General features: G+C 43.3%; 1 protein-coding gene across 19 annotated transcripts in view; it reads left to right on the forward strand.

Annotated features, from left to right (window-relative positions):
* The window catches only part of LOC119169171 (RING finger protein 141), a 158,201-nt gene that overhangs the window by 125,111 nt on the left and 20,585 nt on the right, over nt 1-12,505 (forward strand). For 14 of the 19 annotated variants that reach the window (XM_075886324.1, XM_075886329.1, XM_075886326.1 and 11 more), the window contains 2 exons: nt 12,013-12,110; nt 12,201-12,351. The exons of 3 other annotated variants lie outside the window; for them this stretch is intronic. In XM_075886324.1, the coding sequence (XP_075742439.1) occupies nt 12,013-12,110; nt 12,201-12,351 (249 nt within the window). Of the gene's footprint in view, nt 1-11,332; nt 11,422-12,012; nt 12,111-12,200; nt 12,352-12,505 lie in introns of those variants that run through there. 2 more of the 19 variants (XM_037420279.2, XM_075886321.1) reach the window with 2 other exon arrangements.

A 12,505-nucleotide genomic window follows, 5' to 3' on the forward strand; every position in this document is an offset into this window, starting at 1 on the left:
ACAATTGGTGTCGGAAGGACATGGTTAAAAGGACTGTAAAGTGTTCGGGATGTGAAGTGGGTTTGAAAGTGGACCCAAGTGTAGAAGCGGAAGGAGAAGAGGCTGAGGCGAAGTGTAGGCAATGTGAGGTCGAGGAAAAAATGGAGGAAATGATGGTTGCCCAGAGTGGCCTGCTGATGAGAATCACCGAGCTCGAGACTGTGTTGGCGACAGAGCAAGAGAAAACGAGGGCTATGGAAGAAAAGCTGAAGTCCGCCGAGGCAGCACTAGCCAAGGTGAACAGAGGTACTGTTCTCTCCGGCCTACGGAGAGAACAGTAGGGAACCGGCAACCAGAACGGCAGAGAAGAAAGAGCAAGCAAGTTTGGAAAAAACAGGTTCAGCCGGTTCAGTTGTCGCAAGGCCCAGCTTCAGCGAAGTGGTGGTGGGGCTGGGAGGGGACAAAGCAGCCGGCGTCACAGGTGCAAGTGACCCCCAGGTGCAGGACGCTCCAGCTGAAAAGCCACAGCTTGTGATAATTGCCAGGGACTCGAATTTAAATCGATGCACAGAAGCCATCAGAGAGGGTAAGAGGTGACAAGAGGGTTGCAGTAGGGGCGTTTCCAGGACGCAAGCTGGAAGCAGTCATGAGGCAAGCGAGCGCAAAACTTTAAACTACAGCTGGTAGACGAAACCTCGTGATAATTTCAGGCGGTTTAAACGATGTCTTAAATGAAGATACAGCAGGACTAGCAACCACACTAACGAAAGGCGTCGATGACATGCGTGCCACTTCTCCTCGGGTACAGGTAGTGATATGCACGATACCGGAGATACCGGTGCGTGATAGCAACCTGCAAAGAGCGGTTGTCAACGCAAACCAAGAGATATGGCGGATGAGTCGAGAGAAAGGCTTTGAGGTGGTGGAAATAAACAGAAAGGTGCATAGGTCGGGTGGTTTTCAACGAGACAGAATTCACTTCGATAGGCGGCTAGGTCATCAGGTGTGTTGGCGACTTGCAGGACGCGCAGTGGCTTTTCTGGGGGGCAAGCGGGCCCTTCAGCATGCAGGATAGCTAGTAACGAGGAAAACAACCAGGGAGACTCTTTGACAGGTGGTATGGACAGATACGATTCCAAAGTGGCACCGGTATTTAAGATAGGTAGAGTCCGGGTCAGAAATAGACGTAGCCACGAGCACCGAGCCAATTCAGACATAGGGTATATTAACATGCAGGGTAGTAGGAACAGGCTGAAGTGGGAAGAGATAGAAGAACAGCTAAGGGAGGAGAAGCCGATGGTATACGGTTTTGTAGAAACACATCTCAGAAACATGGAACAACCTCCCAACAATGCGGACTACGCATGGGCTACAGCTCAAGGTGATAGGCTGAAAGGGGACGAAGCTATTGAATATATAAGAACAAGGGTGACAGTGGGACATGATATAATAAGCGGGACATTATGTGATTTCGAAAATCTTCTAGCATTCTATCATTATCACACAATAACCTATGATAAATTACATTGTCTCATACTAGTAGTTTTATTTTGACAGTGCAGGTGGCCTTGTCCATTTGTTTCTTGCCTTTAATAAATGCTCTACTTGCATTGCGCTTGTGGTCATGCCGTCATGCACTGAGCCAATATGTTTTCAAATTTGTATAGGAATTGACATGTCAATTAGGTTCATGAAATTAATGCCATATTATCATTAAGCAGGGCTGAAAATAGGGGCATGATGAAGGGGTTCTGACACCCCCAGAAATTTTTTCTTGCTTTAACTTTTCAGGGGATACTAAAGTATTTACACTCCTAAACATTGACCACCAGTTGACAAAGCTAGCCGTTCGACATAAGAACACCCTCCGAAAAATATTCGTTGGTACGGCCCTGTGATAAAGTACACTGGTAGATGTCCTTTTCGCTTATGCCTTATAGTCTTTAAATTCGCATCAAAGGAAAAGGATCACACTCGATCCTAATGTACAGGAATTTGACCACAGATTTTGCCAATTGCTTACATGTTTGGAAGCTAATTTTTGTAACACGCTGCTTACAAAGCTACAAGCTGCTATTGTTAAATGCAGGTGGAATGTGCAGAAAACATGTGACAGTCTGCTTTACATTATCTACGTGTGTAGTTGTATAGTCAGTTGGGTGGTACATGTAGCAGGCCCTAAATATCCACTCTTCTATTTATCTAATTTTGCAGCTGTTTGCAATGCTTTATTCGAGCACGATGCCTGCATCTTGCTATTTGTGCATAAAATATGCAAGGTGAGCATTCCTGCATTGCTCTATATACTCAATGAAAATATAATGAAGTAAAACCAAAAAAGAAAATTACACGTTCGTATGAATGCACTTATCAAAGCAACCGTTGAGTTCTTTAGGACCTCTACAAAGCACTTAGTATTTTAGCTGCTGGTATTTGTTACACATGCACGTAAAAACTTTTCAGCACCTGTTTGCACTCACTACATTTCATTTGAGCAAAAACGCTTGTTTTTCTTAGATGGCCGAATTTTTCTGTATAGCATTATCCTCGTTGTACTGGTGGTACGAGCCGGGATACCTCCATATACTATGTTTTTTTAAATTTTTGACTCCACAAGAAAAACACCAGACCTCTGCAGAAGGCGCAGCACAGTCACAGAGAAAAGCCTTTCAAACACTCATTGGGTAACTACTGAAAGCACACTTGCTTGATACCCAATAGGGCATTATTAATACTTTTTTTGGTTAATAGGCCGGCATTTGCTATGCTATTTTTCATCATTCTCCTGAGAGGCGTGCTATCCGCTAATCACTTGCAAGTAATTTTATGCCAATTGTTCATGCAGTGGCTGACGACGACAAATTATGGCGGAACTGGGTATGGGCCACAGTTAATAGGGGAACAAGGTCAAGCTTTTGTAATTGCTTGGAGCATTGGTCAACCCGCTCGTTACGGTATTCGAATTGTGCGATGACTGGTTGTTCTTTCGCTCTTTCAAAAGGCCACTCACCAGGCCCCATACCAAATTTTAGTTAGACTGTGGAAGTTGTTGGGTGTCTGATGAGGAACATTTTGCCACAAAAATTTTTCGAATCGGTTCTTCACGAGTGGAGAAAACAGGTTTTTTTAAGTGGCGCAAAACGAGGATGAGAGGAGGCGAGCTCGAAACCCTTGCCACTCCTTCGCGTAGCCTTTGCAAGCCAAATATTTTCCCCACCCTCTCCGGCATCCGTCCAAGAGGTGACCTGCGCATGACGTGCCCAAACAAGTTCAACCCCTGAGCACGTGAGCAGCGTTACTTTGTTGACCAGCGTTATTTATTGGTCGTGTGCCTGTTTCTGTGGGATGTTTTGGAAATGCTGGCTTAGGCACGGTAGAGTAGATGAGCACAATGAGTGGGGGAACGCGTAAGAGCGTTTCACGGCGGTCGTCTGCTCAATGTGCTGACCATGGGGACACGAATGCATGCGAAACGCTGGCACATCAGCCCCGCATCTCGTGGCATTTCACGGGGAAAAATGAAAAAAAAGTGCGCACAATTTTTTATTGCGTCTTATTATTTATTTCAAGTTTTATTAATCTCTTCAAGCAACAAATACATAAACTACGCATGTTGGGTTAAATATTTTTGCCATGTCACGTGGTATACTGTTGACAGCGTCAGAGCTGAGTCGTCTACGTAGAGGACCAACGTCATTGCATTGCCGTGTACGTAGGGCCATTCATACGCCCATTTCATGCCCTCATTCTCTAGGCATGTGCCGACAGAGGGGAGGGAAAGCAGCGTTCGTTTTGAAATTTGACCCATTTCCGCGGCGCGTAACGTTGCGAATTTCGGCAGACGTGGTCATGAACGCCTCGCCTCGTCTATGCATTGCACTTGTCAGCGCGAAATTGTCAAACCTGGTGAGTGGCCCTTTAAAGAGCTTTATAAGTCGCATTAATGTGATTGCTTTCCTGACATCAAGCCTGCCTAAGGCAAGTTTGCCAACAACTCCCAAGCACCGGTGTGGCTCAGTGGTAGAATACTGGACTGGCACGCAGCGGACCCGGGTTCGAGCCCTACTGTGTCATTAAGCCTCACTGTGACAGGATTTTTTTTTCTAATTTCGCATGGTGTGGTGACGGACACCGGCGGTGGCGGACAACTGCGCCTGACCCGAGCTGTGATCTCATAAGAGCTTTCGCTGTAAAGATTATCGCTCTACCAGCTTTGGGTATGGCAAGCTTCTAAACTGCAAATCTATAGGCATGCCAGCTTGCTTGCTTGCTTGCTTGATTCTTTCTTGTGGCTCTCACCTACTAAGGGGGATTGGCCAAGAAGCCAGCGGTTAATGTAATCAATAGCTTAGGATTATTCAGGCTAGGGATATATGATTACTTTGTGTTGACATGACTGAGTCATTTTGACACAATGTGAAAAAACAGGAAAAGTAAAGAAATAATAGTATTTTTTGAATAACTGAGGTGTAATTATTATATGAAATTATTCTAAAGGTCATTTCAGTGTAATTATGCAATACTAAATGTAAGAAAAGATCGAGAGCTGATCAATGGCTCAGCAAGGTAACCTCTTTTTGTCACATAGGAATTCGCAGAGAGCCCAGCCCTGCAGACGTTCCCGCCTTAGAGTTTCAATGATGCAGCCCTAAAAGACAAAATATTCGGAGTATTAAGTGAAATTCCTAGCTTTTGAAATAAATTTTTGAAACATTTTTTCATTTTTGAAACGGTGGCATGTGAGGAAAAAAATGGTCAATATTTTCAGGTTCATTAAAGCTTTAGCACAGAAGGAATGGCACCAGACCAGACTTGTTTAAGTAGAAATTGAGAGGTGGTATGCAGCATCGTAATTTCGTTACTGGGACTTCTAATTTGCAGGTGGGACATCATTTAGAGTCCAAGTGAAGTGCAGGTGCGGGAAATCTGGATTCGATATCGTAATCTTTGATGAGTCCTCAAGAAGGGAAAGTTTTCGGAGCCTCACTACTGTTACATAAGCTGTAAGAGGCATGACTGGCACAATCGGAAAATCAAGGGATGCTCGCGCGAGTGAGTCGGCCATCTAATTTATAAGTATACTATGATGGCCTGGCACCCATGTCATTCACACTAGACGAATGTTTGCTGGGATCAATGATTTAAATGTCTGGTACTGCGGATGCCGATGACGATGATAAAAATGAACACATAGATAACGATTCACTCACTTTCACAGCTGTTGAATGAGTCACAGGAAGTTTTCGAAGACCTAGGATAACAGCCATTAATTTCACTTCAAATATGGGTGTGAAACCCGGGAGGCGTAATGAAAAAGACAAAAGTAATGAGACAGAAAAATATCACCACATGCTTTCGCTCCACTCATAGATGCATCTGCTGTAGCCCCGCCGCGTTGGTCTAGTGGCTAAGGTACTCGGCTGCTGACCCGCAGGTCGCGGGATCGAATCCCGGCTGCGGCGGCTGCGTTTCCGATGGAGGCGGAAATGTTGTAGGCCCGTGTGCTCAGATTCGGGTGCACGTTGAAGAACCCCAGGTGGTCAAAATTTCCGGAGCCCTCCACTACGGCGTCTCTCATAATCCTATGGAGGTTTTGGGACGTTAAACCCCACATATCAATCAGATGCATCTGTTGCAGTCACTATATCAGTACCTAATTGAGAAAGGTGTTCTTTTATCAAGCGAATCAAATACTTAGAGGGCAATAGTCTAGCATTCGTTGGAAAGGTATCATCAAATTCTATTTGCACTTGGCCGATTGGTATGTCAGATGCTATGGTCTCGAATATATTAGCGTTAGAGCATCTAGAAGTGTTTGAAAAAAAAAAAAAAAAAAAGCTTGGGGTTTATATACACGAGGCTAATGCTCATTAAAAAAGATACCAGGCTCGGCAAAGAATGCTAACTGTCGCCTTCTTAAAGTGGGTTCAAAAACTTTCAAATAGGTTTTCGACTGTTAAAGTACGTAATCTGCAAACAAGAGTCCGAGCTTATTGATGCAAAACATTGTTGGCTGTGAATTTTGGCACACCTAAGTAACTTCGAAGAGCTTCCTGCTCTAAGAAAATCAAGGGTGTGCTGGTCCACCAGCGAATGGTACACATCCGAGTTCAAGAATCGGACGAACATACATGCAGTAAATCATGATCAGCGTAACTCTGCAAAGACCGCAATGGAGCTGGCCAAATCTATCTTTCATCCCAACTGCGCGTGTAGCCTTAATTTTAATAAGTTCGATGTAATCACCTCAGCTCAGTTTTTGATCGTACAATACACCCAGATATTTAATTAATACAGTCTACTTGGGGTATCATTTCTTGATGGTACTAAAGAAAAATATTAAGTGGCACATCCAATGATGGGGTGAAAGTGCTGTGTCATTTGCGCCATTCTGCGCCAATATGACCTGCTGCACAAGCGGCGCCTGAACGGTAATTTGCGTGTGCAACGCGAAATTTTGTCGAGTTCTATCAACAACTGAGCAACACGCGTGGGCTACACAAAGGGCGCAACTGCGCCCATATCAAATTAGCTCGGTGACGTCGTATTTTGTTTCATGCATGAATTTTGTTAAGGTGGTGTTTGTGTGCATACCTCATTATGCGACTCAATATATGTTTTAACAACAAAACTGTTAGCCAAACCATATAAACTGAAAAAAATAAGTCGGTTTCACCAGTGAAGTGATGACGGCAACAGCAAAAATTTGTAATGGTAATGCAGTGTGCGTTTTCTACTTTTGCTACCGCACCATTACGAGTGTACGCTGCCTTGCGCAATCTGCTCCCGAATGACTGGGAACAATCTAGTTAGGCGCACAACGCGTACATTAGAGCTTGTTCTGGCACTTAATTACGCAGTCGCTATCAGTAACGCTGGAATCTTCTATGGTACATGTATAAATGCCGACGCACTTTGCTACTTGGCAGATTATCGATGGCTGACGCTCTGGTTTGCAGCTACAGCTTGTATTGCTTGTAGAGCGGTGTTTCGTTTTCTGTGCACAGGTTCGCTCAAATAAGGATCACTCATGAAAACAGTGGCTGCTGCCTTCGTCAACCTCACGACTCCGTGACAATACGAAGGTTGAAAGCTAACGCTTTTGAACCGACATCGCGACACTCTGTAAAACGCTGGTGTAAAAAATGACGTACGGCCGCTTCGGGTAGAAAAGCTCTTATCGCACTTTATCGCACAATCTTTCGATAGAGAGCGCACCACATAGAACGGTTTGCGAGCCGCACGCTGATGCTTGCTAATAGCGCGTGCGCCTGCTTATCACAACTACGCCCTTAGAATTAATGTTCACCGCTGCTGCTCGAGCGACCCATACCCCCCCCCCCCCCCACGTTTCCCTCCGCGTATTTTTAATGCTCGTTTAAGACGGGCGGTGTGTTTGCTCTCCGCGTAAGCATTCAGGGCAGGTTTAACACGCGGTGAAATAGTATCGCGCGCGCCGTCGCTTTCAAGAGACAAAATCGGCCGTCTCGTTTATTCTCTGCTTGCTCACCACCACAACTTGCACAATCTTACGCGGGGGTAAAACGTATGATGTGGCGCGGGTAATGTTACCAACTTGTAGTTTACGCGGAACATATGGTGGCGACGGTGAAAACCCGGCGATTGCCCATGTAGTTCTTATCCTAATAAAAAAGAAAAATCACTTAATTGCTTAGCAGTGGCGTGGCGAGACCATCTAAATTTCTTTCCGGTTCTCAGGTCGGCTGTGGCACTTCAATGACCGGAACAATAGTTTTTTACATTTATTTTAATAGAGCTGTGTTGGTTTAGTATGAAGATAACATTTTATTATATTAGTTCATCTCTAGTCATGAGTGGCTGTTCATGTTATATGTGGTGTCTTAATCATATTTTCAACATTGCAACAGTTTAACATTAAATCTTTTTTATCCGTCTGAGTACCTGTTCAGAGTCCCGCTTATGTTTTTTCTTTGAGTTGCTGCGCTTTCAACTTTATTGTTGTAAGGTTTAATATATATAGATATATATATATATATATCAATTTAGCATGAGTCTGGTCATTTGATCAGCACTAAATGCTTAGTAAAAACCACTGAATTTTTTGTGTTGATGAGAAAGTAAAGATAAAATGAAAATTCTAATTAACAGTGATGTGTGACCCAAGAAATCTGTCCCAAAACTAAATTTTGAGGCTCCAAAACACGCCTTTTGGTGCTCAATAGCTGCTCCAAAGCTGCTCCATTAAAGCTGTGTTATTCCTGCTCCCAAAGCTGCTCCAAAAGACTGAAGCCCGCTTCCACCCCTGCCAATGAAAACACCATTGTAGCACTTTTAGTTACGTTTAGTTTCATATGAATATCCTGAAACCAGGTTTTTAATGTTGCCAAATAAAACTGTAAAGTTGAATGTGGTAAATGAATATCACAGCCAGATGCAAAAAAAAAAACGCAATATCAACTGCATATACATATACTTGTACCTTATACTTAGTGGTATTGAACTTAACAAAATGTTAAATAAAACTGGCGAGAGAACAGAGCCTCGAGGAACACCTCTCGTTTGGCTATACTTAGACATTGAAACACCTCGTTGAGAGCAATAAAACTTTCTATCTTTTGAAAGTTTATACATCCAATTTGTTATATACTGAAAGTCTTTTAGGGCATCGATAAGAATAGCATGTTCAACACTATTATATGCCTTGGCTAAATCAAGGGCTACCAGGGCTGCATATTGTCATCTGTCGAGCAAGCTTTACACGAGCCTCTAAATCGACGTGTGCCCACCATATTGACTAACCTGGTACAAATCCAATCTGGCACGTACTGAGTATTTCATTATCTGTTATAAACTTCATAATTCTAATGTATAGTATTTTTTCTATTAACTATATGTGGTGTTAAAGTGATTGGCCTAATGTTATCTATCTGCATTCCTAGTCCGTTTTTTAAAAAGCAGTATTATTTTTGCAAGTCTCCAGTCAGGAGGTATCTGACTATTTCCGAGTGAGTAGTTGACAACGTTAAGAAGGTCTTCAGGAGAGATGCCGAATAATATTTTTAACATTCCTGAAGGGACAACATCTGGTCCAGGACCTGTGTTTGGCAGAAGACAAATGGAAAAATGACATTTTTGCCGTGCAGTTTTCTACCCTGAATCGTGGTGCCTGAGACAAAACACGCTCGCAGAGTTTTCATAACTTCGTAGACGTCATTCTTCTCCAATGCACACTAACACAAAGTACTCCTAAACGAGCTAGTTCGTACAAAGTACCAACTAGCCCAAACCGGCACGCTTCAAAATACTCGTGAAACCGCTTGGAGCGCCTACGAAGCTGACAAGCTCCCGTCGCAGTGGCCAACGCTACTATCTTCCTCATGTTGGCTGGTAGCGCCTCTGACTGTCACGCCAAGTTTTAGCCTAGCGGAGAGATCGCGCAAGGCGGTGCCTCCTGGCAAGGGAAGCACGGCTTGCTTTTCATACCTCCACATTCTAGCCTTTTTAACGTTGCTTCGACACAACCCCTGTTTATGAATTTTTTATTGCAAGCTTTCATGGTCCCTTTCATACCGTTCTTTTTAATGCGAATGCATTTCTTAGTCGGGCTATGCCAGGCATGGCCTCTGAGATTGCGGGCGTGCTGCGTGGTTTTCTCCAGCTGTCCAATCGCCGCGCTTCCCTGCAAAAACCAGCGAGTATCACCTCACGCACCCTGCTACCACGAGGGGGCGCGTTTAATGTGGGTTCCTCCAGCGATGGAGACCACAGCAGAAAGCAGAGCGCGCCTGATTCCAGCGTGCACATGTTTTTTTTTTTTTTTTTTTTTTTCGTGTGTGAGCAAAACTCACCGACAAATCCTCTGGTTTCGCTGAAGGCAAGTATTTTTTTCTGTTTCTGCTGTTAATTTGGTCCAATTCGCAAAGAAAAGCATGGCAACTGTTGAATTTTATTTATATAGTAGATCATAGCTAGGAGGTATTATTTCCTCTGTGACAGAGGCATTCTAGTATACCTCTTTTCTGGAGACCCGTATATAGGGGAAAACTGGGCTAGTAATTGCCATTGAATCATATTGCCCTCCTATCATTAAAAATTGTTTTACTATTTCATGGCGTACCGATATTTATCAGGTGGTCAGCCGAAAGCCACTTACTCTCTAGATAATTAAGTGCACTGATCGTGCTACTTAATAATAAGATAAGTAATTTTGCCAGAATATTGTGAAAGGCTACGGTTAGCCAACCTACATATACTCCCTACGTCCTTCACAGTGAAAGTGCTTGAGTTATCAACGCCTCCTTTTTTTCATTATCTGTATTTTGATTATGTTTTAGTAGCACAGTGGCAATATTAGTACCATGTTCATTTACAGTTATCCCTACTGCTTCGAAATCAAAGGGTCGCGCATGCGAACGGCGTCTTTCAGAAAACCAAGTGTTCGGTTAGGTTTACTGGCGAAGAAAAAGTGTGAATTGTCACTGCTATGCAGCGCACAGTGTTTCATACCAGATACATAGAACTCTGACGCAAGGGGCATTATTCAACAAGCAAAAGGTCTCGATGTTCATTCTTACATTACCCAACATATCCACTGAACACTGCAGAACTCACAGTGTGGATGGGCGACCATGAGTGACCAAAGCGCACCTGTAACTAACCCTTGGTCGTTGCAGAGCCGGAGACATTCAGTCTAGACGCAGTCTAGACCTCTTCTCTGTCTCTTAATTCTGCGGCGCGACAGGATGTAGTTGGAAAGAGAAACTGGGGAAGCCTCGCAGGTGAGTGCGAAGCGTTGTACCAGGCCCCGGAAACTCTCAAGTTCCAACAATGGCCGTAGAGGGCGAAAAATTCGACCGCGGGGAGTTTCATCATGTGCGCGTATATTGTCATTATACTCACTCCTCTTTTGGCGGTTGGATAAATTAGTGTGCATTTTGGCTGTTAGGGGCTCAATGCGGCTAAAATTTTAATTTAAGGATGTATCAAAAGAGTACTAGAAAAGTTACCGCATCGTTTTTTATGAACATTGATTAAAATATTTTTATCACTTTTACTATTGATAGAAGATTGGTCACTGTTTCAGTTCAAGTATTGAAATTATTCTGATGATCGAAAAGCAGCAGCCCATTGGCATTGATTGCATTTCTGTCGGTTAATTTATTCGAATTGTACCGTGGTTAGCCATGGTACTTTTTATCGATCGGCATTGCGAAGCTCCGTTTCAATTCAGCTTTGATATATCAATGTGAGCTTGAGTGTCAGACGTTACGTGTCGCTATGACGGAGTGAACATGTGTAAAGCCGGTGAACCATGTCACCTGCTGTGCTTCACTGACGTCCCGCTGTGCTTCACTGACGTCCCGCTGTGCAGCCTCCAGCGTGAAAATTCATCACTGGGAAATCGCTCAGAGACTGCCAAAGAAAACGGAATAATCTTGCACAATGTGGGCGTGGTTGCTGGTGAGTGAAAATGGGCTGCTCTGCGTCTAAAGAGGGCCCCTTTCTTTTGCTTTCACTACAGTTTTTTTCATTTCATAAGGCTTTTCGACTTCTACAGCTAATGAGATGCACACTTAGTGATTGTTTGAGATTGTTTACTTTGTTGTCACATTCGCTGAAAATATTTTTATTGCTAAGCTTTGTAACACAGATCACATCATGACAGCTTAACTTTTACCTGCTCCTGCTCAAAATGAATGCTGCAATATATGCTCATAAATTCTACGCATGGTAGAGCCAAGTGAACCTTTAGTACATGTACGGGTTCGTACATTTTTTAAAGTTTGCAATCAAGCATATTACGTTTGCATAAATCATATAATCCATCCAGTTGGGCAATTACTTAGCTTTGTCCTCTGTAGAACCTTACTAAAATAAATTAATTGAAATGCCATTCACAAGACGAATTCATATGGATAGCAATGTTACGTCCACACTACCATTATTATATGCAGTGTTTATATATACACATTCTTAGTCATGCATCACGAATCCATTTATGCTTCTACCAGAGCAACCAGGACTGTTTTTTCTCTTGCTACCCAATCGCAGCTTCCAAGGAACTACTGATATCAATGTACGCTTGGATGCTTCATCGCTGAACCTACCTCAAGTCAGCGGAGAAGCTCATGGGCCAAAATCCTGGCAAAGTACGGTTGAAGACACTTCGTTTATTGAAGCTATTTTCATATAACCATTTCTGTCTTACCCTCCTATTGACTCTGTTTTTTTCTTTTCAGAAAACTGGACAAAGGAGAGACCATTTATTTTTAAGCTACCCACATCAAATCGTAAGAAGCTCAACACTTGCGATAGTGACAACACCATGTGCCACCAATATACCAGGTGGTCAAATGGAAACCTTATACTGAAAAGTAGTGATAGTGTACGGTATGTTCAAGCTTTATGAAACTGGGTGCACAGATTGTTGTTTCTTGCCTTATGAATTACTCAGTTCACCGGAAATGTTCAGGCTACGATTTTCTTGGCCAGTGCATGTGATGGGGTACTCATACTGTACTTCACTCTACATGTCAAATTCTAC

This window comes from Rhipicephalus microplus, chromosome 2 (genome assembly GCF_043290135.1).
Source record: "Rhipicephalus microplus isolate Deutch F79 chromosome 2, USDA_Rmic, whole genome shotgun sequence".
Taxonomy (NCBI): domain Eukaryota; kingdom Metazoa; phylum Arthropoda; class Arachnida; order Ixodida; family Ixodidae; genus Rhipicephalus; species Rhipicephalus microplus.